Source organism: Muscardinus avellanarius, assembly GCF_963383645.1.
Source record: "Muscardinus avellanarius genome assembly, chromosome: 3".
Lineage (NCBI taxonomy): Eukaryota > Metazoa > Chordata > Mammalia > Rodentia > Gliridae > Muscardinus > Muscardinus avellanarius.
In genome coordinates this window covers 39,924,830-39,951,453 of record NC_137788.1, presented here as the reverse complement: position 1 = coordinate 39,951,453, position 26,624 = coordinate 39,924,830, and the positions used below count along the sequence as shown (strand labels likewise).

Here is a 26,624-nt window from a genome sequence, read left to right as displayed (position 1 = left end):
CCTTAGGCCCTTGGCAATTCAGTGAGACCCTATTTCAAAATAAAGAATAAAAAATAGAGCTGGGGGTGTAGCTTAGAAGTAGAATGCCCCTGGGTTCCACCCCCAGTACCACACACAAAAAAAGGAAAAGTTCTTCAGATTGAGAAAATGACTTGGCTTTATATATAAAGAACACTTTATCTATTTAGAGAAAAAGCATGTGTATGTTTGTTTCCTGTTAATTGTCTCAATGTAAGATACATGAAATTGGTAGCTAAAGACATTTGAAGTAATTTAAAACACTGATCTATATTAGCTTAATGTTTAATGTAAATTAAAATTTCTCAGTGTATCCTCAGTACTTCTGAAGCTGAGACAGGAGAATTTCAGGTTCAAATTCAGCCTCAACAACTTATTGAGACCATCAGCAACTTAGCAAGACCCTGTTTCAAAATAAAAAATATAAAAGGATGGAGGTGTAGCTTTGAGGTAGTATGTACTTGGGCTCAATCCCCAGTACTAAAGAAAGAAGGGAAAAAAATCACAATATACCACTATGCTTCCATTAGAATGGCTAAAATTGAAAAGACTGACGCTATCAGTATTAGGATATGGAGTAAGAGGAACGCTTATGGTGCTGGTGGGACTATAACATAGCATAACTTTTTTTGTGTGTGTGGTACTGGGGATGGAACACAAGGGCATTCTACCTCTGAACTACACACCTCAGCCCTATTTTTTTATTGTTTGTTTGTTTGTTTATTTGGTGGTACTAGGGTTCCTGGAAACCCTTCTACCTCCGGGCTACACTCCCAGACCTATTTTATTTTATTTTATTTTATTTTATTTGTTGTTTGTTTGTTTGGAAACAGGGTCTCTTAGGCCAGCAAGGCTGGCTTTGAACCAACACGATCCTCCTGTCTCCGCCTCCCAAGTGCGGGGATTACAAGGTGCACCACCACACCCCGCTTATTCTTTATTTTGAATCAGGGTCTCACTGAGTTATAAAGGGCCTCACTAAGTAGCCGAGGCTGTCCTTGAACCACGATCCTCCTGTCTCAGCCTCCCAAATGCTGGGATTACAAGCATGTGCCACCACACTCGGCTTACATAACTATTTTAAAAGACAATTTGGCAGTTTTTTCAAAGATAAGCATAAGCCAGGCATGGTGATGCATGCCTATAATTCCAATACTTGAAAGACTGAGACAGGAGGATCACAACTTCAAAACCAGGCTGGACAACTTAGCAAGACTCAAAATAATTTTAAAAACGAGCTAGTGGTATAGCTCAGTGGTAAAGTGCCCCTGTTTTCAATCCCCAGTAGCACAAAAAATCAAAACAAAAAGTTAAACATAGATCTGCTATAGAATCAGCCATTTACTTCCTAGAGAAAGCATATGGTAAACGGAAGTAAAGGCATAAGTCTTGCAAAGACCTAGACATAAAAATTTATAGCACCTTTATTTAATAGTCAAATGCTAAAAACAACCTAAATGTCCATCAAGAGGTGAATAAACAAACTGATACAGCCGTATAGTAGACAACGTTCTGAGCAGCTACATCATCAGTGAGTGACTAGAAGAAGCCATACTATAAAAAGTGCATACTCACTTGTTGGTTCTATTTATGTGAAGTTCTAGAAAATGCCCATAGGTGTAGCAGGAAGTGGATCAGTGGCTGCCTAGAGGTGGAAAGGGAGGAATTGCAATAGGGCAGGAAGAACTCTGGGGCAGTGAATGTTGTCTTGATTGTGGTAAGGGTTTTTCAGGTATGTTTGTGACGGATGATCAGATTATACATTTTGAGTATGTGCAGTTTATTGCATATCAGTTATATCTGATATGCAATAAAAAGGGAGGGAAATTGACATTCCTACATTTTTCTGTCCAGAGTGTCGCTTCCATTGGCAATACTTTAAACACTGTCCATCTTGCTGTGGAGTCAATACAGAAAACCATGGATGAACACAAGAAAACCATGGAACTACTACAGAGCGATATGGTAAGGAGATCAGCAAATGCTACCAAAGGGCAGCATGCTCCTGCTCACCCTTCTGTATAAGAGACCCTCTGTGCACCTGTTAAAAAGAGCTCAAAAGCAACAGGTACTGATTATCCTATGGTCTGTAAAGTAAGCAATTAAGGAAGATGGAGTTAGAAGCTGAATCTTGCAGACATAGTGGAGGAGGAGGAGGAGGAAGAAATAGGATAAAGCATATTTCCTGAGAATAGAATGGGTAGAAATGGAAAATAGAAAAGAAGGAAAGAGAAGTGGAGAATTATCTCGATTTATTGCTGTATAACAAACCACCGCAAAATGAGTTATTATTTCTCACTATTTATAGAACCAGGAATTGGGGCAGGGTTCTTATACTCCCAAGCACTGAGAAGCCAAGAGGGGAAACCATCTGGAGGATGAAAGGCCATCTACAGAGCCAGCCAGGTATCAGTGGAACACGCCATGTGTGATCCCAGCTTATACCACATGGAACAGGAGAACCACCTCCACTGACTCCCGAGTTGAGCACAGTCAGCCCACAGAATTGTGAGAAATAATAAATTGTTCTCTTAAGTCACAGAGTTTAGGGATGATTTGTTATGCAGCAGCAAATAGCTGGAATGGATGTAAACCCCTGCAGTGCTTAGGGATTGTATTCACTGTCTCTGGGTTTCCTAATGTTGTTGCAGAGAAAAGCCATCCATAGTCATTATGAGGCCTTAATTAATCACTTAGTGGGTAACAGCTCCATGAAGTGTTCATGAATGGTAAAAGATGATGCACAGCCCATTCTGTCGTGTTAGAAAGATGAGTTATAGGTACATAAAATCAGGACTATTCAAGGTACACAAAAGTTTCCTCAGAACCAGTAATCTTCCTTGCTATTTAGTGGGGCTAACTCAAAGAGAAAAGTATTGATGTAGGTGTCCAGACAGCTCCTTTTAGTTCCATCTGTTACTGAGTAATTGACCCATAAAATAAAGACCCCTCTAACTCAGCAGTAATTAACCACTCTCTCTTTTATGTTCTCGTGTGTGTGTGTGTGTGTGTGTGTGTGTGTGTGTGTGTGTGTGTGCATTCTATGTCTGAGCTAAATCCTCAGCCCTATTTTATTTTTTATTTTGAAACAGGGTCTCTAAGTTGCTGAGGCTGGCTACAAACTTGAGATCCTACCGTATCAACCCTTCAAGTATTGGAATTACAAGCATATACCACCATGCCCAGATAATTAATCAATTCCTCAAATTTTTTTCCTAAATGAAAAATTTCTGTTTTCTAGAAATAGGTTCTCCCTTCCCTTCTCTTTAATGTTGCCCCTTTTTCCCCCTCATAAAGCTAGGGCTGATAAATGTCTAGTATGTCAGATTTGATGGAAAATAATTTATTTTTACCACAGTTACATTCTGTTGTAATTAAATCTGCCTCTTGGCTGCCAGTGGTCATCCTCCTATTGTGATAGTGTATGGTAAGAGATAGTTACAAGCTATGAAGGATTAAGCCATGCAGTTCTTCCCACAAATAGGAAAAAAATGTACATAAGCATGTTATACTTCAATCTCTGGGAAAAGAGTCTAGAGCAAGGGGGAAGGAATGGAAAAAGAAGGGTAGCCCTCATAGATCTTAGTATGTGCTGTAAGGGAAAAACTAATAGTGTTTAGTATCACTGATTATACCGAAAGCCTGAGGTCAGTGGTTATGTGACTGCCCTGTTAGTTCAGTAGATATGATGGCACCATCCCAAATTTAGACTGAGTTGGTCCCAGGAACATTCTAGTGATTCCATAGTTTTTCTGGGATAATAAGTTATGGGAGGAGGGCAGGTAAATGTTTTCTAGGGAATTCATTCCATTAAAAGGCTAAGAAGCAAACTAGGAAGATTGCAGTGTTTGGGGGTAATCTGAGTGCTCCTGCTCCAGCCAATGCTTCAAGGTAGTCATCCCCAAAAGTCTGAGATGTCCTCAGGGCCTAGCACAGAACTAGTTGAAATGTAGATTCTTAATGGTTGAAGATTCTTTTTTTTTTTTTTTTTTTTTTTGGTGGTACTGGGGTTCCTGGAAGCCCTTCTACCTCCGGGCTACACTCCCAGACCTGTTTTATTTTATTTTTTTATTTGGAAACAGGATCTCCTAAGCCTGCGCGCGGCTGGCTTCGAACCTATGCATTCCTCCTGTCTCTGCCTCCCAAGCGCGGGGATTACAAGCGTGTGCCACCACGCCCGGCAGGGTTGAAGATTCTTAATGGTTGTAGATTAAACTGTGGGTGCACCTGGGAAGGGGATAAAATGTGTCAGGACCATTCCAGTTGGTTAAGTAGACCTAGTAATTACTTGTTGCTTACGCTGACCTCCATTTGTGTTGACAGGATCGGCACTTCTTGAAAGAGACCAGTGGAAGTAACCAGATCATTCCATCACCTTCAGCTACATCAGAACTTGACAATAAAACCCACAGTGAGAATACAAAACAGGTATTTTGGGTCTCTGGACCATGATGTCTATGGAGGCGACCTGGATTGTGGGCTTCACCCTGTTGTGCCTCAGCAGGCCTCAGGCATCTGTTCACTGGTTTGGGGATCCAGAGTACTGCTGTGTCTCTTCTTTGTTTCTCTGCTTTTTTCCCCTGCATGTCAATCAGCAAAGTAAATTCCTTTTCACATCTTGAAAGACATAGAATGACCAGATTATCCTGAAACTCTATGAAAAATAGCAATCTGGGCAAGTCAAAGATAGATGGATAGCAGATTAATGCAGAGTGATGGCTCTTTGGAGCCACAGTAAATTCTAAGAATGTTAGGAAGCATATCCTTGAAAATTAGAATTTTCTAAAGTCTAAAAGACTTTAGAAAAAGAGGAAAGGCAGGAGGGGGAAAAAACTGATACTGAGTTCAGAATCACATTAAAGAGAATAAAGGAAATCTTCACTAAGAAGAATTTCTGTCCTGATTTTAATGCCCTTTAAAGCCTATAGTCATCATTTTATTTTAAGTAGCAATCAGTACTAGAGAATGTCAATAAAAATAATTGAATCATGTACTAAATAATGCACTACTTGTTATGGTTTTGTTACAAGCCAATTCAATAATTGGTATTGTTCCTAAGGTAGTTTTGTTCTAACAAATTAGGTTAATTGGACTTTCAGTTAATAACCCAGCAGGCTTTTCTGCCAGCAGGTAAACATTGAGAAATCAATTCCCAAACTTTATACTTTCTGGGACCAGTCAGAAAATCACATAAGTAGTTTTCTTTCAACTCTTTTCCCTCCTGTCTAGCTGAGGTCAATCAATTCCAGAGGGAGTAACCTGGGAACAATTTAGAGTAGAAGAGACAAAGTAAAGACAGGCAATTGATGGTCACAACCTGGAAAAGGAGTTTACTTCATCAGTACCTAGACATAATAATGGGTGCTATTGGCCTGCTTGTCTAATATGCATCTTTAGCTGGATTCTGCAACTTGCTTTATTTCCACTCTAGGATATCCTGTACCTTCATAACTCTTTAGAGGAGGTAAACAGTACCCTAGTGGTATACCAGAAACAGAATGATCTTAAACTGGAGGGGATGAATGAGACACTCGGTAACCTTACCCAGAGAGTCAACCTGATAGAAAGTGATGTGGTTGCTCTGAGCAGAGTAGAAAACAGAGCTAACCTGACCTCCAACATGGTAAGCCTTTTCAAACCTTATGTGACATGTTCTGTGTTGCACTGTTTTTATTTGTACCTGGATGACACTGCACCACTTTTTTCGATACTGGGGATGAAACCCAGGGGAATTCTACCTCTGAGCTACACTTCCAGCCCTCTGTTTCATTTTTATCTTGAAACAGAGTCTCACCAAGTTGTGGAGGGTCTCACTATAAGTAGCTGAGGCTGGCCGCGAACATACGATTCTCCTGTGTCAGCCTCCCAAGTGTGTGTGCCTTCATGCCACCACCTTTTTTTTTTTTTTTTTTTTTTTTTTTTTTTTTTTTTTTTGGTGGTACTGGGGTTCCTGGAAGCCCTTCTACCTCCAGGCTACACTCCCAGACCTATTTTTACATTTCTATTTTGGAAACAGGGCCTCCTAAGCCAGCGCGCGCGGCTGGCTTCGAACCTGTGCGATCCTCCTGTCTCTGCCTCCCAAGCGCGGGGATTACAAGTGTGTGCCACCACGCCCAGCCATGCCACCACTTTTTAAGAACAGTCTTTTGTCATATTTGGGAGATCATACATTTGTATTATTTGTAGTCCATGTCTTCTATAATGCTTAATGCTAGCTCTGCTGTGAGTGGCACAGGCGTTGCTAGTCCAGATTTGGAAAGGGAAATGTGGAGGGGTCAAGGCCTCACCACAAGTTTTTGGCAGAGATGACGAGTCTCTTATGTTACCAGTGCCCCATGTTACCAGTGCCCCATGTGGTAGGGAAAGTTTGGCACTTATTTCCAAAGAAGTCTGCCACTTGTTTTTTAAGATGTTAGAGGTGGGAGTAGTGACAGTGTCCATTACCAAAAATCTTTTTCTATTTCTTTAAGCCAGAATTTGGCTTTCAGATTTATCCAGCTTCTGTCTACACCTTAGGAGGAAGTCTTTGTACGTAATGTCAAGAAATCCATTTAAAGCAAATCAGGTCAGACCAGCTCACATTATGAGATCATTGAATTCAGTCCCTCATTTTACATATAAGGAAACTGAGTGACCTGCTGAGTCACTGATGCTGACTGACCCTACAATTTACTTGTTTTCCTGGTTTCATGAATAAAATGTACTTTTTTTTTATCACCTTTCACAAATACATTGTGCTGGGATCTCTGTGGATTATTTCTTAACAGCTAAAGGCCCCAAACTTAAAGATTTCATAAAGCAAAGACATAGCATGTATTTAAAAATGGAATCCAAATACAGAAAATCATAAAGTAAATTCAAGTAGCCACCAAGGCTGGAAGCATGCCTGCAAGTAAAGTCAAACTCTGGCAAATGACAAGGAGAGCCTGCACTGGCTCTGTCACAATTTAGCCTTGGCAAGTTGCCCGGATGTGGCTTTAAAAGGTGGAGTAGAAAGACCGACCTATCCCTATCCCCTTCTATTTCCCATTCTTGCTTTACAGAGGTGTATAATTTACTACAAGGCTATGGAGATTAAAGGAGTCCTATTTTTAAAAGTCCTTTTGAACTCAGCTAATCTAAGTAGGAGCTAGGAACCTGGATGATTTGATGAATGTCAAACCTTGAAGGTTTTCAAGGCTTACTATGAAAAGTTGCTGCCCCTAATCTCCCCTTACTATCCCTGTTCTCCAACAGATAATTGGTAATAACACCCATTTGTCCTACTGTTTCTTCCAATAGCATCTTATCTAGCCTGTATCTGGGTAGAAGTTCTTTTACCTTTCATACTTCAGAGTTTTTAAACTTGTGACTGAAACTAGACGCACCAGTTTCTACTTTCTCTCTGTGAATTTCCTCCCTCTGTCTTCCCATTCTCACTCTGCCATTTCTGTTGAAAGTGATCTGAGACCCTTTGAATAAGCTTGATCAGTTTATCTAAAAAGTACTAGATGCTATTCAAGTTTTAATGATTGTCTTTAATCTTTTCCTCTTGTCCTTTTTGCCCTCTAAGATGGGTGATAGAGCTGCCACTCTGAAAAGAGAGTCTTTGAATCAAGTGCCCAACAGAACTGATACCATAAAAACTCAAAGCATAAAGGTAAATAAACAATGTTTACTCTGAAGTAAAAATAAGTGTATCAGCCTCTCTGGCTCAGGCCTTCTGCTTTCTTCTCAGAGGGGGCACTTTGGTCTCACATGCTAAAACTGTAAAACAAAGCAATTATTAAATTAGTATACTAATTTAATAATTAGTATACTAGTGAATGAGTAAATTTTGTATCTGGTTCCTGCCTTGTACCAACCTAGCCACAGAGATGAGGACAGACATATGACCGTTATTCTAGTGAGCTCAAATTCCATCAGTCAGAAAATCATTAACAGAAGTGAACAGATAATTGATCACAAGTCTGATAAGTGTTGCAGAGGAATTATATCAGGTATTATCGGGGGGTCACAAAGATCAGAAAGACTTCCCTAGGGAAATGACTTTCAAGCTAAGATAGTTATCTATACTAATGATGGAGGGACAGAGACATAGATAATCTAAAAATGATGTTCAATCTCAAAATTATTTTCTATTTTAGGTAGCAGTATCAGTACATTCATAGTACATTTAAGCCAGTCTTTTCATCTTATACCTTTTTCTTTTTGGTTCTTCCCAGACATATTGTCAAGATGAAATAAGCAATCTGTGATTATACTTTGATATCCCAGGAAAGAAAGTTTGATTGTAGCACACTCTAGAGTGTTGTTTAACATTATTTGTAATCCCAAGGCTAAGATAAAGGCAAAGTCTGGGAGATTGTGACTGAGTGACTACAGTGTCATCTTAGATCTAATTGCATGTTGCATTTGAGAAGTTCAGAGGATATGAGATTGAGAGAAAGTGAACTGGACTGGAGCCATAGTACCTAAAGCTTTTGATGTAATGATTTTTGTCTTTATTTTTTCATCCTTAACAATTTTGTATTGTCTAGATAAAGTCGTATATTTAACATTTTAATGCATCATAAGCTGGGCTTTTATTGAGTTTTTAACTGCTTCTACAATTTTTTTAAACCTCCCTTAGAGAATGACAAGAAAATTTTAAGAGCCAGTTATACATGTTGAGCACAAACAACATTTGGGTGTTATCAGAAAGTAATAGTGATTTTAGCAATAGTTCACATTATAACAGTGACGATCAGAACATAACACCATTACACACTTTCACCTAAAGTTCTTGGCTTTACTCTGACACTTCGTGTTTTTAACTGTCATCCAGTGTTTCAGGCTCCTTGTGGTACCTCATCTAAGCATCTAAGCATCCTAACCAGATGAAATGTGTTCTTACCACTATTCTTCAAACGTTTAATACCTAGTTTTTGTTACATAGATTAATAATGGAGCTTCCTAAATAAACCAAATGACCTACTATACAATAATTATAAAGGTAAAAATAAAGATAGGAGAGAGAAGTAAATACATATTGAATAAAAGAAATGTGAAGCTGGGTGTGGTAGTGCATGCCTATAATCCCAAAGGAGGCTGAGACAGGAGGATTGCAGGTTCAAGGAAAGCCTCAGCAATGTAATGAGACTCACAGCACCCTAGTGAGACCCTGTTTAAATAAACTGGGGGGGTGGGGGTGTAGGTAAGAGGTAGAATGCCTCTGTCTTCAATCCCCAGTACCACAAAAAAAGAAGAAAAGAAATGTGAGATGATATTCTTATAAGCATAGGATCAGATTTTAGCACACACCTGTTTAAGCAGTTAGAAAGTAGCCTCATAAAAGCCAGGCTTTTTTCACTTTATAATTAAATATTTTTATTTGCCACACTAGATCATCCTGAGAAAGGCAAATTGTAGGAGGGCTTTTTTTTTTTAAGATAAAAGTAAGACTTTGAATTAGAAATATTACCGCTCCTCCTTTATGTTCCGGTCAGTTGCTGCCACCAGTTAAATAATCACCATAGGGGAACAGAGGGAGGTACAGGGGAATACTTGTGCTTTGTTTGTGAACTGTGTTTTTGTTATTGTTGTTTTGGGGTTTGTTTGTTTTTAAGGCAGTAAGAGCATAAAGCTCTGCCTCAAGTGGTCAGGTCACAAGGGGATGTGAAGTATTCAGGACAGTTATTAGTGTGGAATTGCTCCTGGAGAACAATAGCCTTCTCATTTAGGAAATGGATATCGCACAGGCACCTGACCAGGGTTACCTTTCCTTTACTGCTGACCATGCATGCCTTTCCCCATCAGCAAAGGGTTCACAGTGAGTCAGATCATTTGGAGCATAATGTCCTCTTAATGGTCTAGCCTCAAACCCAGCTCAACACTCATCAACACTGAGCACCAGAGATATCCCTAGCATTTGATTTGTTCTATCATTGCTTTTAAAGGAACCTAGGGTCCAGCAGTACATGCTAAATAGTTTCTGGGAACATAGAGGAGATCTCATAAGATCTTCCACCTTCAATCTTCTGTGATCTTTATTTTGAACAGAAAGAAGATAGTCCAAATTCTCAGGTATCCACACTACGAGAGAAACTGCAGCAGATCAGTGCTCTTACAAACAAACCTGAGAGCAACAGGCCTCCAGAGACTGCAGATGAAGGTGAGCTGGCTTCTGAATATTTCACGCAGGCTTGGGCAGCTTGCTGCCCACACAGGGAGTGGGGAAGGTGTTCCAGCAGCACGACCATGCCTACTGAGTGATGCCTGAGCGCACTGAGATGAAGCTGATGCACTTTGCTTTCATTTAGAAAAAGCCCATTTTGCACATGATTTGTACTCCAGTCTATTAAGGGAAGAATGGGTAATGTTTAGCTGGAAATTGACTTCTCCATGCTGTCTGCATCCAATTATTGGCAAAAATGTTACTGTCATAGTGTATATTAAACCAGTCCTAAATGTTGTTTATGGGAGTCTTCTCACTTCTCTAAGTGCATAAAATTTACTTAAAAATAAATATTAGTCCTTCTGGGAATTATTACCATATAATGATGGGATTATTGGATTGGAAGGGTACTTGGCTTTAGGCAGGAACATAGCTAATCAGTATTAGTAGATGTATTAGCCTCCACTCATTTAGGCCCTATGTTGTGTTCATAGCAGAACACAAGCTGACTCTGTCAGCTTTGACCCCTCTTCCTACAGATATTTTTCAGTTTTGGAAAAGCTTTACAGCCTCCCTTGGATGTGCATGGGTGGAAGGCAGAACTACACGGGAGGCCTCATCCTAGCACTGTTGCGTATAATCTCATTGGTAGCACACTTAGCACCAGCTTGGCTGGTAGATGTACCGGGCTTATTACACATCTCCCAGGATGTCAGAAGATCTTTAATATCCAACTACTATGCTGTTGTCACTTAAGCTTAAACTCCTACCATCTGAGCATGTTAATGCTAACTTATACTACAGCTCGATTTTCTCTTATCTGAAATGTTTGGAACCAGAAGCAGTTCAGATTTAGGATTTGGGAATATTTGCCTATACATAATGAGATATTTTTTGTACACCTTCATTTTGACTGCCATCTGTCACATGAGGTCATGTGTGTAATTTTCTACTTGTTGTATCTTGCTGGCACTCAAAAGTTCTGGATTTTGTACCATTTAAGATTTTTTAGTTAAAGATGCTCAAATTCTATAACATATTCTAGTTGGACTACTTCAGACTTTAATGTGATGCTGGTTCATCTTCATTTGCCCACAAACATCTCAAGCCAAGCCTTTAATGTCACATAGTCACTATGCTACTTATTCTCAGCTATTCCTCTTAAATTAAGTATACCTGCAATTGCCCTAAAATGTGACTTTCAGTACTATTTGCAGTGGACATTCGTTTTTTTTTTTTTTTTTTTTTTTTTTCCGATACTGGAAATTGAACCCAGGAGCACTCTACCTCTGAGATCTACACCCAGCCCTATTTTACTAAATTGCAGAGGGCCTCACTAAGTAGCTGAGGCTGGCCGCAAACCTGTGATCCTTCTGTCTCAGCCTCCCAGGTACTGGGATTACAAGTGTGCGCCACCACACCCAGTGGGTATTAGATTTGATTATACTAAAGCTTATATGTTTGTCACAGAGCAAGTACAGAGTTTCACATCAAAGCCATCAGCATTGCCAAAATTGTCACAGTTTTCTGGAGCCCAAATGGAGAAAGCTGCCCAACTAAGACCTATCTCCCTCCCAGGAATTTCTAGCATTGAAGGTAAATTTAAGAATTATAACTATGGGATAATGGTGGGGATGTTCAAATTAACAAATTTTTTTAACCTGTAAAAAAATGATATCTAATATTTATTGAATACTTTCTGTGGGCCAGAAACTTAATATGCATCAGGTCATATAATACAGATATCCATCCAGTAAACATAGATATTTATGTATTATACCTGTTTTACTTATAGGGAAATTGGCTAAGTCCAAACAGTACAGGTTGAAGCTGTGTGACACCAAAGCTTGCATGCTTAACCAGTGTATCATATTGTCTCTCTTTTAATGCTTCTACGGTCTTCATCCATTAGAGCACATCCTACATAATGAAAATACAGTATAAGATAGAGTGTCAGTGGGTGATGCACATCTGCAGTCCCAGTACTTGGGAGGCTGAGACAGGAGGATTGCAGATGCAAGGCTAGCCTCAGCAATTTAGTGAGCATCTCAGCAACTTAGTGAGACCCTGTTTCATACTAAAAAATAAAATGGGGTTGATGGTGTATAGCTCAGATGTAGAGCACCCTTGGCTTTAATCTCCAGGACCATTAAAAAGAAAATGTGTGTGTGTGTGTGTGTGTGTGTGTGTGTGTGTGTGTGTGTGTGTGTGTACTTACCTCAATGACAGTATAGTGTAAAAGGCATGAAAGCAAATACAGTACTGTGAAATTAACAAAATAAAGTTGACCCTATTTTTAGGGCTCTCCAAAAAGGAGGGCCTTTTCCTGAAAATCAGCAGAATAAACATTAGTAAGAAGAATAAAATTCACAGAAAATATGTGTGGCTCATTTCCAAGAGTGCATTCTACTTGTTGTGATGTTAAGACTTTCTGACTTCACACTTGCTAACTACCTGGAAAATCACCCGTTCCTGTCCACCTACCTTTCTCTTTTTCTGGCTTATCACTTTTGCTTAACTACCATTCCACCAGGAAACATTTCCTCCCAGGACTCCTTCTGTTTACTATCATTTGTGTTTGCTTGAACTTAGTACATGTCGCTCTTGCAATTTCCTCTGGAGATGCAGAATTTAACTTCTGTGGATGAGGTCTGTGTGTTGTTCACTCCTAGTCTCTTCTAGCACAGAGCTTGGGACACACAAACATTTGTTAAATGAATGGATGCATTACTACTGCTGCAATTACTGCTTAGAGCATAGAACACTTAAAGATTTGTATCGCTATTGAAGTGTAATCACTTTTTCCCTATCCCTGATTTTTTTTTCCCTTTCAATTTTCTGGGGTGAAGAGATAGTGCAGCATTTAAGAGCAACACAAGTTGCCTCCTCCCCCCTCCATCATTACCTCAAGAATTGATGGGGAAGGGTGGGGGAGGGAAGACAGATTAAATTTGCACATCTGTTCTCAGCATTTTTCAAATGTCCTAAAGCTGCAATTTGAATACTGCTACCAAGTGCATGGCATGTTGTATAAACTCATCACACATACGCACACACGCACGCACGCACACACGTTTTTCCATCTAGCCACTTGGTGGCAGGCATTGAAAAGAAGACCTACTTTTTCTGGTGTTCAGAGAGCTTTTGAGGCTTTACTAGCTGAATTAACTAGGCCTATGACAGGAGTGAGAAGGGCCTTACTGAGAAGTTATTGATAAGAATTTTTTATGAACTGAGGCTTACAACTCTTTTTTCTCCCTTCGGGCCATTTTTATGCTTCCCATATCCCAAACAGCAAGAAGCCTGTTAAATCTAAAAGTAAAGCCGGGCGTGGTGGCGCACGCTTGTAATCCCAGCATTTGGGAGGCTGAGACAGGAGGATCGCAGGTCCACAGCCAGACTCAGCTACTTAGTGAGACCCTCCACAACTTAGTGACACCTTGTTTCAAACTAAAGAATAAAAAATCGGGCTGGGGGTGTAGCTCGGAGGTAGAACACTTCTGGGATCTATCCTCAGTACCACAGAGGGGGAAAAAAATCTAGAAGTAGCCTTGAATAAAGGAAAAGAAGTTAGGAAGATTGCTAAAGAGACATGTTACTATTGATAGAAATTCTCCAATCCTATTGGCTGAAATAGTACCTTAGAAATAAGAAAGATAGAGATCAATTGATGGTATTACTCTCTTTCATGACTCCCAAAAGAAAATTATATTCAGGGGGAGAGAAAGAGTTGTTTGTTTGTGTTTGTTTTTGTTTTGTTTTGTTTTGTTTTTTTTGTAATACTGGGGTTAGAACCCAGGGACATTCTATCTCCAAGCCCTATTTTTTATTCTTTATTTTGAAACAGGGTCTCACTGAGTTGCAAAGGGCCTCACTAAGTAGCAGAGGCTGTCAGCGAACCATTATCCTCCTGTCTCAGCCTCCCAAATGCTGGGATTACAAGCATGCACCACCAAGCCCAGCAAAGAACATATTTTGAAGAGATAAATAGCCCTCTGGTGCTTTTTTCTTTTTAATCAGTGATATGTTTATAAAAATTTAATCAAATGCTTTTTTAAAAAGATACTTTTAAGCCGAGCATGGTGGCACACACTTGTAATCCCAGCACTTGGGAGGCTGAGACAGGAGGATCGCACAGGTTCGAAGCCAGCCTCAGCTACTTAGTCTCTCAGCAACTTTGTGAGACTGTTTCCAAACAAAATATATAATAGGTCTGGTGTAGCCTGGAGGTTTCATCCCCAGTGTGTGCGCGCGCGCGCACACACACACACACACACACACACACACACACACACACATTCTTAGTATATTTAATTAAGCATCACAGTGAGGTTCAGAGTGATAGGGACATACGTGCCCACAGTACTTGGCGTGTTTCTCTGTAGATTCCACCCTACTCTCTCCTCCCTGTACATAATTTTGAAATTAGTATTGATAACTTCATATATGAACAGCATTATTTGAACTGTTTTCTTCATTATCTCTTTCACCTCCCTACTTCCCTCCTCAAATCTCCTTCCACCATTCCACTGCGATCTTCCCTGTTTATCTCAAGTTCGTTTTGTTTCTCTGTTTCTATCTAGCTTCCACATATAAGTGAAAACATTTGGCCCTTCACTCTCTGAGCCTGGCTAATCTTGCTTAGCATAATATTCTTTAATTCCATCCATTTTCTTGCAGATATAAGTTTTTTCTTTTTTATAGCTCAGAAAAATTCTATTGTGTGTATATACCATAGTTTCATAATCTATTCATTTGTTGATAGATACCTAGGCTGATTCTATAGTCTGGCTATTGTGAATTGTGCTGCTATAAACGTGGATATGCATTTATCGCTAAAATATCACATTTAAAAGATTGCATACCATGACCAAGTAAGTTTCATTCCAGGAATGCAAGTTTGATTCAACATTTTCAAGTCAATAAACATAATCCATCACATAAATTATAGAACAAATCACATAAATTACATGAGCCAGGCATAGTGGCACATGCCTGTAATACCAGTACTTGGGAGGCTGAGACAGGAGGATTGCAGGTTCAAGGACAACCTCATAGTGAGGACAAGCAACATAGTGAGACTCTTAAGCAACCTAGTGAGACGCTGTCTCAAAATAAAAAAATAAAAAGGGCTCAGAGGTAGAACCCCTCTGGGTTCATTCCCCAATACCACCAACAACATCAAAACCCCACATGATCATCTCAATAGACACACAAAAGCATTTGAGAAAATTCAATACCCATTCATGCTAAAAACACTGAAGAAATTAAGGATAGAAGGATCTCTTTAATTGAGATATAATTCACATGTCATAATAGTTGCCCTTTTAAAATGTATAACTGAGTGATTTTTAGTACATCCACAGGATTGTGTGACCATCACCACTATCTAATTCCACAATCTTTTCATCCCCTCAGAAGGAAACTACCCATTAAACAGTCATTCCCCAGTTTCCTTTCCCCATTTCTTGGCAACTATATGAATTTGCTTATTTGAGATGTTTTCATATAAATGGAATAATGCAGTATGTAGCCTTGTGTATGCTTTTTTTTGGGGGAGGGTGATCCCAGGCTTCCTACCTCAGAACTATACCCCTGCTATTTTTATTTTTTTGTTTTAAAACAGGGTCTCGCCGGGCGTGGTGGCGCACGCTTGTAATCCCCGCGCTTGGGAGGCAGACAGGAGGATCACGCAGGTTCGAAGCCAGCCGCGTGTGCTGGCTTAGGAGACCCTGTTTCCAAATAAAAATGTAAAAATAGGTCTGGGAGTGTAGCCCGGAGATAGAAGGGCTTCCAGGAACCCCAGTACCACCAAAAAAAAAAAAAAAAAAAAAAAAAAACAGGGTCTCAATAGCTCAATAGGTTACTGATAGTCTAAGTTTCAGTGTGTTTCTGAGCCTGTCCTTGAACCTGTGATCCTCCTGTCTCAGCCTCCCAAGTACTGGGATTATCTGCCCACCACACCCGATTTGTATATGTTGTATATGCCTCTTTAAAAGTGTGATATTTTCCTAGTTTATTCATGTTGTGGTATGAGGCAGATTTTTTGGTATTGTTACTGCATAGGAGTCTAGCCTTGTTGAACATATTTTAGAAATGGATATATACCCTGAACTACCTAAAATCTACTTACATAACAAAAAATACCCTTTTGCTTGCCCATCACCCCTCCAGTTCTCCGAAGTATTGTTGCAGGCACGGTGCCACCTTTTAACTTGTTGGGAAAAAAAGTTGTATAAAAGGTTTTTTTTTTAATCCCTCCAATCCCCACTCAGCCATCCAATAAGAAATCACAGTATACCATGATCTGTTTTATAGACTAGCTCCTATCAAATAGGGCTCTACATTCCTTTCCATCCCTTCAACATAGACTAAATTCTGGGAAATCTAATGGGAAGGCACTGGCCAGAGAGGAAGCCAGTCCATTCATTTCTCCCATGATTTTCTGTCATTGCTTCTATTTTGGGGGGATAGTACAGTATAATATTTCTCTCTTTCGTAAAGATCAAAAATTAGTCTTTCTGATTTAGTGGCATCCTAAGCATTGCCTTTTGGAAACAATATCTGCAAAAGTAGCTTTTCTTTTAATGCTTTAAAGTCAGCTGAGGCTATTAACTAAATTTCACTATTTGTATAGACATATACTTTTTTTTTTTTGTAATTCTTTTTTGACAGATCTTCAGGATTTATTCCACAAGACTGGCCAGGATGTGGATGGGAACCTGACCTACAAGGAAATCTGGAACTCCCTAGGTTCTACCATGCCAGAGCCAGACATCTTGAGAGCATTTGATTCCAATGGAGACGGAAGATACTCATTCCTGGAGCTAAGAGTAGCTTTAGGTGTCTAGCCTCATCAGGCATATTCTACAAATGGTCATATTCCCTGGACTACCTAAAATCTAATTATATAACAAAAAATGCTTATACTCACCCATCACCTCTAGTCCTCCAAACTACTGTAGCAGACATGTTGCCACCTGTTAACGTGTTTGGAAAAGCTACATGAAAGTTATTTTTTAAAAAAAAGAAAACTATATTACTTATAATATGATGTTCAGAAATCTGTGATTTCCTGAAAACAGTAAAATCTTACATTTAAAACTTGCCAGGAAAAAAAAAAAATCCCTCTTTTTTTCTCTTTCCTTTTTTTGAGGGGAGGAGACCTTAACTTTTAAAACTGGAAAATGTGTATATAGAGAGAATAAACCACCTTTTATATTTCTATAAATTTGCCTTAAATTAGCTGCACTTTATAGAGACTCAGAAAAGTCTCTTCTTTAAAATATAGGCCTTTTCTGTTTGTAAATATTTAAATGAAAGAAAGATTGTGCATAATGGATAGAAAGTAGGAAGAATGGTTTTGAACAGGTTGTGAACAAATGACTTAGTAAAAATCACTAACCTGATTTGGATAGCAGCTTAAACTATGTCCACATCTCCTTAAGGCATCCCTCAAGGCCCAGTGCTCTCGTGGGGCTTATGGCGGCTGGGTAACAGGGACAGTGATACAGGGAGTTGACCTTGTGGGGACAAGGCCAGATCCAGGATCCAGAAAGTCCAATTCTGGGTCTTTGTTCCAGTTTCCTTAGTTAATCCTAGTCTGGGAACCAGAAAAGTCTTACTGAGGATTTTTCTCATTTTTATCCTCGTTAGGGTTTATGATCATAAATGTTATTGGGTGAGGAACTATACTTTCCCCCAAGTGAACTAATTATCTTTCCCTACCCACCTACTCAAGTCTTGTCTGAAGGCTGTAGTTGGCTCCTACTTTCAATGCTGTCTCCATTCTGAATGGCCCTGCTGAAGTCCCCAGTCACTGTCTCAGACTGGCCAACCAGAGCATTGGAGGAAAGCTGTGCTGCTGCTGTTGACCCAGGAAACTACACTCCTTGAGACTTTACCTGGGCGCTGCCCAAGAACCTGCTGTATTTCTTGGTGACGTGACTAAGGCCCGAAAAGCTATAAAATGAAATGTGTGAAGTCATATTCACTTTCCTTAAAATTATCCGTTCAGAAGTAGCTTGAGGCTTTCTGTCTGAGGATGCCAGACTACAGCTGGTAGACCTGGAGCAGGAGCCTTTGTGTGATGGCAGCAAGGGTTTTCAAACATAATAAAAGCAAGTGTAATACTTATGTGGATCTGGACTGGAAGGAGTAATACCTCCATGTCACCCGTATGTTGCGTTAGACTTGCATTGTTTTTTCTAGAAAGTCTTTAAACAACAAAAAAAGAAACCTCTACAAAGCTTAAATTTGCTGTAGTCAAGTCAGGGAGAAACTAGAGAAGTTCTTGTGACAGACTTCTTTAGTAGAGACCATTTCATTTAACTGTGTCCAAGTTGCCCTGTGCCATGGATGCAGTCCAGTACCCTTAAGCATGTAAAGGCTGGTTTTGTTTTTGTTTTTCTTTACATGACATTCAGCTTGGTGTTGGCTAACTTTAAAATTTTTTCTGGAAATAATAAAATTTAGTTAAGTCTTTTCCTACAAATGTGTCTGCATATGTCATTAAGGCTTATGTTTCTCCCTTAAAAATTTTTTCCCCTTACCATTTCCCTTGTCCATTTATGCTATTTTACTTTCTTGGAAAAAATATATAATTTAAAATTAGCCTGACACTTTAGATAACTTGAAGATAACTCTGCTTTTCTGGTTGCTTTCTATTCCTCCCCCCCTCCCCGCACACTCTAATATATACACCCTTACAAATTTTGTAACAACCAAATAAAATTCTAGCAATAAATTGAATTATACTGCTATATTTGTATATACTGTACCATAAATAGTACATCTGTACCTGGAAGGTATTTTTTGAGAACTGATTTATATGAAATATACTTGAGGGTAATGTAGCTTGTCCTTTGTCGTTTCAAGTTCTTATTCATAGGCAGAAACCTTAACTCTTCGTGGTATCTACTTTTCTTTTGCATTCAGTAGCTCTCCAAGGAGAAGTCAGGTTTTTTAGTGTCTCTTCTGTTCTTCCCACCTCCTGCTTGTCTGCCAACCTCTGAGCCAGGTGTAGTGTCATCCCTCCCTCACCGAGCATGCCAGAGGCATCCATGCCACACTCAGGCCTGCGATGCCCTTGCCATCTGCCTGGGAAACTACTGAATCTCCTGAGGAAGCAGGTCTCTTGTCTTCCTTCGCTTAAAGTTGAACAGACTCACTGGTTTAAGAGTCCCAGATGCCTGTCATTCAATGTTAATTTGGAATTTTCGTTTATATGGTATCCTTGCTTACCCATCCAGTGCCTTGTATTGAGCTGAGTCAAGCCTCACCTACAACATCTCAACTCAGAGAGAGATTGTGTGGTCATGGTGAGTTTGGCTTTCATTTTAAATTCTATTAGCTTTCGGTCTATAGCTCCAATTGCTTCTCTCTTCAGTTTCCCAAAGCAGTATTTCTTGATCCTTTTGTTCCGTTGCCTTACACTGTCTGGCATAATGTTTACTTAAAAAGCCTCCCCATATATTAAGAGAGGCAAACAAGTAATGTAGAAAGAGACGACCCAAAGAAAGAGAACCTGGCTTCAAAATGACTGCAGAGGGCAGAGACACTTAGAATGGGTCTGGTACAACAAAGCTGAGTGGTGGGCACCTTTTCCCTGTGCTGGCTCTTTTCCCCTCTGTGGCAGATTCCTGTCTGTGTGGTTGCTGGACATAACCCTGTCAGCCCCCCTTTCTGATCCTGCTGGTCACAGTTGAGGCTTCTGACTGTGATGGGCTCCTACTTATAATGGCCTGTTGAGTTGTTTTTACTGGCAGCTTTTGTTTGCTACACACCTCATTGGCTTGCTTGCCAACACCAGCGAGATGTGCTCCCTTTCATAACCAAACCAGAACACATTTGGGTATTCCTAAGACTTTATATAGTGTGTATTGTTTGTTATATGAACCTAGACTGCCTTGTTGTTTTCTCATATTAAGAAGTGTAAATCTACTTTGCTTTAGTGGAGCTATTTTGGTAATGTATAAGCAATTTTGGTTCCATTTAGGGAGTGAATTCAAGATTTTCATGACTCAATTTTGCTTTGCTTATTTCATATCAGTAATACAGACATTTTAATTTATCTAAATAAAACATTTCCTATTTCTCTCACTGTGTCTGACTAAAGCATCCCCCACTTCCCTGATTATTAAGAGAAAAAAAATCTGTTTTGATCCCTATTTTCATGGAATCCTTGAAAGCAAGGACTAACAGATGGTGGACACAAAGTAATGTTGAAGAATCTACCTTAAGAATTGCAGTATTTGGCCTGAAAGAAACCGAGGCTGCAGGGCTCAGCCTTTAGGCATATGCAAGGTAGAAGGGGCCAAGGTGAGAGAGACGTGAACCCCTGCCCATGTTGTACTAAAGAAGAAGAAAATAAAAATTGACTACATATGTACACTAAGTTCTGGCAGTCCCACCCACACCACAAGCAGGCAAAACCTGAGTGGTTCTTCCCCTCAGGAAAATCTACACAAAGTTCATATCATTTAAATTTGAGAGGGTTTGCTCATCTTCAAAGTGAAAAGGAGAAATTTGTATTCTGTGACAAAACTGGTGAGCTTTCTTTAAACTGGAGCCAAATAGATAGTAATTATTTGTCTCCTTTTAGGAAACAATTGCCCATTTCCAAAGGGTATAAAAATTATTACTATCTCACATGGTGGATCTTAATTTATGGGATAAAAGATCAGGTGGAGGTATAGCTCAGAAGTAGAATGTCTGAAGTTCATTCTCCAGTAACACACACACACACAAGCTGGGCATTGTGGTAATGCCTGTAATCCCAGTTCTTGGGAGGTTAAGACAGGACTGCGCCGGGCGTGGTGGCACACACTTGTAATCCCCGCACTTGGGAGGCTGGGACAGGAGGATCACGCTAGTTCAAAGCCAGCCTTGCTGGCTTAAGAGACCCTGTTTCCAAATAAAAATATAAAATAGGTCTGGGAGTGTAGCCCGGAGGTAGAAGGGTTTCCAGGAACCCCAGTACAAAAAAACAAGACAGGATTGCAAGCTCAAGACCAGCCTCAACAACTTAGCAAGACTCTCAACCCAGCGAGACCCTATTTCAACACATAAATAAAAAGGGCTGGGAGTATAATTCAGAGGTAGAACACCCCTGAGTTCAAGCCTTAGTACCACAGACATACAAATATACAAACTATGAGCTGGGCATAGTGGTATATGCCTGTAATCCCAGTTTTGGGGAGGCTGAGACAGGAAGATTACAAGTTCAAAGATAGCCTCAGCAACACTGCAAGATTCTCAGTGACCTACCATAACCTATTTCAAAACAAAACAAAACACCGGGGAAAGCTGTGTGTGGTGGCACATGCTTGTAATCTCAATTTTTTTTTTTTTTTTTTTTGCGGGTCTGGGGGTGGAACCCAGGGGCATTCGACCTCCGAGCTACACCCCCTGCCCTATTTTTTATTCTTTGTTTTTGAAACTGGGTCTCACTGAGTTGCAGAGGGCCTCACTAGGTAGCTGAGGCTGTCCGCGAACCACGATCCTCCGGTCTCAGCCTCCCAAATACTGGGATTACAAGCGTGCGCCACCATGCCCGGCTGTAATCTCAATATTTAGGAGGCCAAGACAGAATCTCAGGACAGCCTCAGCAAGTAGTGGAGACTCATCAACCTAGTAAGACCCTGTTCAAATAGGAGCCAGGTGTCATGGCGCACACTTGTAATCCCAGCATTTAGGAGGCTGAGACTGGAGGATCACAGTTTGCAGACAACCTCAACCACTTAGTGAGGCCCTCTGCAATTTAGTGAGATCCTGTTGCAAAATAAAGAATAAAAAATAGGACAGGGGGTGTAGCTCAGAGGTCAAATGCCCCTGAGTTCCATCCCCAGACCCACAAAAATAGGAGCCAGGCATGGCACATTCTTGTAATCCCAGCATTTGGGAGGCAGATAGGAGGATCGGGGTTCACGGACAGCCTCAGCTACTTAGTGAGGCTCTTTGCAACTCAGTGTGACCCTGTTTCAAAATAAAAAATAAAATAATGGTTGGAGGTAGAATGCCCCTGAGTTCCATCCCCAGTACTGCAAAAAAAAAAAAAAAAATTAGGATTGGTGGTATAGCTCAGAGGTAGGATGCTGTGGGTTCAATCCCCAAGACCACACATACACACACACAGACTGGGGGTTTAGCAGAGAGGTAGAATGTCCCTGGGTTCAATTCCCAAAAAAAATAAACTATGGATGTATTTCTATGTATAATCTTAGGAGGTACACTAACTGGCCCTTCATCCAAGCCAATCCACAGACCAGACACCTCACATGCCCTAAAGCATTCACCAAGTATATTCTAACATGACATGATTAAGATAGGGACACTATGGGGCATGGTGGGACAATCAGGAGCTTTGATGCCAGGTAGATATAAATTGGAAAACTGGCTCTGCAACATAATATAGGACATCTGCCGTTGAAACCTCTTCATCAGAAAGGATGATCATGGGAGATAACCATTTGGCAGTGTTCTTGTGATGTGTGGGGAATAATGTACAGAGACAGCCACCTAAGAACCAGTAGCCGTTCCACCCATAGTGTGGTATGGCTCACAGGTCTCAAGATGACCTGTTGGCCCGTGATGTGGCCACTGTGGACTACCATAGCCGTGTACCCTCAATGGCTGTCACACTTGAGGCAGGTATTTATGCTTCCCATCCTGCAGAGCAGCAGTGCCTCTGGCGGCTTGGGCCATGGCCTGGTACTCTTGTGTTAGTGTAAGTACTAGACAGAGGGATATTGAGCCCATCCACAAGTACTGATTTACTGCATCTCCACACAGCCCAGCACCAGTTCCCATTTGTATTGATGAGACTTAAATCCAACTCAGTTTGCAAAAAGTGTCCCCATGAAACAGCAGGAAGATAATGCCCTCCCTAAACGCAAATGAAACATAAGAGACTTGGATTTTTTTAATCTTTTATAATGTGACATCCAGATAGGCTCTGACCTCTCTGTCAATACCATTTCCCTGAGATTAGCTCCATTTCCTACTCTGCATCTGGTATCTAAAGCTCTGACCCTCAGTGAGAGGTGGCTACAATTCTGAAGCAAAAGGCTTGGCGTTGGAGCAGTTCACCACATGGGCCAGTGTGGGAAGGGAATGGAAGTGGGCATTCCTTTCAGGAAAGTTGGCCAAAGGGTAGGAGACAGAGTGGTTCAGCATGGGAGGTATGTTGCAGAGGGATAGGGCAAAGGGAACCTCCTGGAAGATGGGAATCGGGACTGGGGAGTTGCTCTGAGGCTGTGGCATTGGGTTTGACAGGGGCTGCTGTGGGACCACGAAGGCAGGTTGAAGAGGAACAGGGGCCTCCGCCTTGGGGCTGCTGTCTTGGACAGCATAGCTCCTGTCTCCAGAGGTGTCCAGCTCCCACAGAGGATCTGGATTCTGGACTTCAGTCTCGGTCTTGGGGACAGCAGGGGGAGGGCCCATGTTGATGGCGGCATTCATGCCATAGTGCCTCCGCTTGTTTATCCAGTACAGCAGTGGACTGTAGGTGAACGTGGCGGCTCTCATCACTTCCACCCATTGCTGGGCACGTTCTTCCCGCCGCAAGTTCTTCTTCCAGTGCAGAAAGAGAATGCAGCTTCCAGTTACCACAGCACACAGTCCCAGGAATCCGAAGTACAGTGAGACCCACACTAAGGCAGTTAGAAAGAAAAAGAAGTGGGCTGACTGATTGTTCTAGCTTGGGGCCTGAGCTGTTTCTCATTCTTCTCTCTGACTTGACCCAGTCATTCATCCACTTAACTAGTTTCTCTTCTCCTTCTCTCCCTCTTCAAAGGCTTTCTCATTATTCTCTTATTCAGTCAAAGCTAGATTTCCAGGGAGCTTAAGGGGCCACTTTATCCCTTTACAGATAAGGAACACTTAGTCTAAAGAGGGCATGACCTGCCCAGGCTCAAGCCAGGCCTCACTCCCAGCCCAGGATCTATCCAATCCCTTGACTAAGAAGCCTCATTAAGGGCCAGACCATCAAGGAAGAAAAGGTTCACGAGTTTACAGGGAACCAATGTATCGCCTCTGGATGGGCAGAGTATGGCCTCTGCCTCCAAGGAATCCTTTCCTAGAGGTGAATATCTCCTAAGGCTTAGCACTCCATGTAGGCAACCACCACTCCATCCATGCAGCAGGTCTCCCCTGAGTATTTGTCCCCAAGCCCAAGGGACTGGAAAGACACTTACTGCCAGGGAGGCTCAGGTCTTCCTGATGGGAATCCATAAGGTTGAGCCGGTACCCAGGCTATGGCTCTAAGGAGAGGAAAGTCAGCCACTCATCTGTCAACCAATGGGAGTGCTCAGAAGTCCCAAGCCCCATTGTTCCCTAAAGAAGATGTCACCAGGTTCTAAACATTGGGCATTCCAAGGTGGTACTTGTAAAGTGCTCCTGAGTTAATAAAAGAAAGGGATTCTTATGGGCACAGTGTGTCTCCACTACATACATACATACATACATACATACATACATACATAGTGGTACTGGGGGTGGAACCCATTCTCTGTCCACTGGGGGTGGACAAAATTCTCAGGCCTATCTTATATTTTAATTTGGAAACAGTGTCTCACTAAGTTGCTGAGAGCCTCACTAAGTAGCTGAGGCTGGCTTTGAACCTGTAATCCTCCTGACTCAGCCTCCCAAGTACTTGGATTACAAGCATGTGCCACCACGCCCGGCTTAAACCAAAAATATTCTAAGACATGTAGAACAAATTAAATTAGTCACCCTTGGAAGTTTCCATCCTTACCTCATATAACCTAAATTCCACCAGTAGCCAGAATGATCATTTTACTAGATCAAGTTACTCTGGTCAAAACATACAGGGTCTTTCCATCTCAGATTAAAAATCATTGTCCTGGGCCAAGGCCTCCAAATCCTGGAGCAGCCTAACCAATACCCCCCCACACACACACACACACTTGCATACCTCCTTAGTCTCATTTCTACAGCAGTCTTCCCCCATTCAGATATTTTTGTGTGGGGGCGTCTAGGGGTGGAACCTAGGGGCATTTGACCTCCAAGCTACACCCCCTGCCCTATTTTTAATTCTTTATTTTGAAATAGGGTCTCACTAAATTATGGAGGGCCTCACTAAGTAGCTCTGGCTGTCCATGAATGGCGATCCTCCAGTCTCAGCCTCCCGAATGCGGGGATTACAAGTGTGCACCACTATGCCCGGCTATTCAGATACCTCTTTGCTGTTCGACAAGAAAGGGACACATGCTCCTGCTTCAGAGCCTTTGTACTTGCTCCTCCCCCCATACACACAGATACATACAGAGCATTCCCGCATTTCCTTTAGGTTTCTGCTTAATGTTGCCTTATTTCCATCTCTTTAGCCTGTTTTGTTTTTCTGCACAGCATGTGTCATCACCTAACATTATATATTTATTTGCTGTCTGCCTCACTCCTCTAGGATGTAAGCTCCATGAATTAAGGGAAACAAGGATTTGAAAATTTTGAATAATGGTAACTGCTATGAAAAGAAAAAAATAGGCTAAAGTAATAGGGGCAAAAACAGACTAGAATAGGATGTGTAAGGTTCCTTTGCGTTGCTGACATGTGAAATGAACCCAGGTGTTGAGGCAGCTGTGTGCAAGTCTGAGCAGGGGGAACAGCAAATTCAAGGAGCCTGAGCCAGGTTCAGGCCAGCACACCTGGACTTACATTGCTCCCAGCACAGAGCAGGGCTGATCTCCATGAGTGTCAGTTTTGACCTAGCAGAGTTGGAGAGTCAGGTAAGACGCCACAGGACTTCCACACAATACAATGGAATGACTGCCCTCACAGAGGGGTCCACTCAGTTTGGGAACAGGTGAGACAAATGATGTTAAATGTCCCTGATGACCCCAAGAGGTCACACCTTGTTTGAAAGGGGAAGAATATAGTGACATCTGGGTTGTGAAAGGAGAGAGCGTTCCAGGGATTTAAAAGAAGAAAAAAGACCCTGAATAAAGACATATCAAAGACGATTCCCAGTTAGATGTAAGGAACCAGAGGGAACAAGGCTTCAGAGTGACTTGGCATCTTGAAAAGAACTCAGCTTTTGGATGGAACTTGAACAAATCACTTAAGGATTTGGACACTGGACAAGTCACTTAACGAGTCAGCCTCTGATTCCTCTTGTGTAAAATGAGAATACCTGCTTCCCAGGATATGAAGCCGATAAAGTATTCTGTGCATAAAAAGCTCAGTAAAGAGACTGCGGCTGTGATGCTCGTAGGGTGAAACAGCGTTAGACGCTGCAGTACGGGCTGCTACCGCGGGTGCCAAGAGAATTTAAAAGGAGCAAACTCCGTGAGGACGCGAGGGGCCGAGCCGACCGCGGTGGAGACTTGGCGCGCAGAGGCTGCTGGTCCCCGGAGGGAGGGCGCGAATCCCGACGGGCTCCCGGGAGGCGGCGAGAGACGCCCGGCCGCGGCCGCAGCCCGGAACCTTGGGCGTGCGGAACCTCGGTGGCATA

At 41.4% G+C, this 26,624-nt stretch overlaps 2 protein-coding genes across 3 annotated transcripts in view; one reads left to right on the top strand and one right to left on the bottom strand.

The window, feature by feature from the left end:
• The window catches only part of EFCAB14 (EF-hand calcium binding domain 14), a gene marked incomplete at both ends in the record, with an annotated part of 40,252 nt that extends 23,248 nt beyond the window's left edge, over positions 1-17,004 (top strand). The window contains 7 exons of one of the 2 annotated variants that reach the window (XM_080691002.1): positions 1,873-1,983; positions 4,360-4,446; positions 5,450-5,641; positions 7,571-7,657; positions 10,039-10,150; positions 11,624-11,749; positions 16,829-17,004. In XM_080691002.1, the coding sequence (XP_080547128.1) occupies positions 1,873-1,983; positions 4,360-4,446; positions 5,450-5,641; positions 7,571-7,657; positions 10,039-10,150; positions 11,624-11,749; positions 16,829-17,004 (891 nt within the window). Of the gene's footprint in view, positions 1-1,872; positions 1,984-4,341; positions 4,447-5,449; positions 5,642-7,570; positions 7,658-10,038; positions 10,151-11,623; positions 11,750-16,828 lie in introns of both variants that reach the window. The other variant, XM_080691001.1, reaches the window with a different exon arrangement.
• Positions 17,005-23,200: 6,196 nt separating this feature from the next.
• On the bottom strand, positions 23,201-24,391 carry TEX38 (testis expressed 38; the record flags this gene model as incomplete). The annotated part of the gene is made up of 2 exons (XM_080693158.1): positions 24,349-24,391; positions 23,201-23,805 (listed from the first exon to the last, which is right to left on the bottom strand). The coding sequence occupies exons 1-2, from the start codon at positions 24,383-24,385 to the stop codon at positions 23,201-23,203; spliced, it is 642 nt and encodes a 213-aa protein (XP_080549284.1). The 5' UTR covers positions 24,386-24,391.
• Between the last annotated feature and the right edge of the window lie 2,233 nt (positions 24,392-26,624).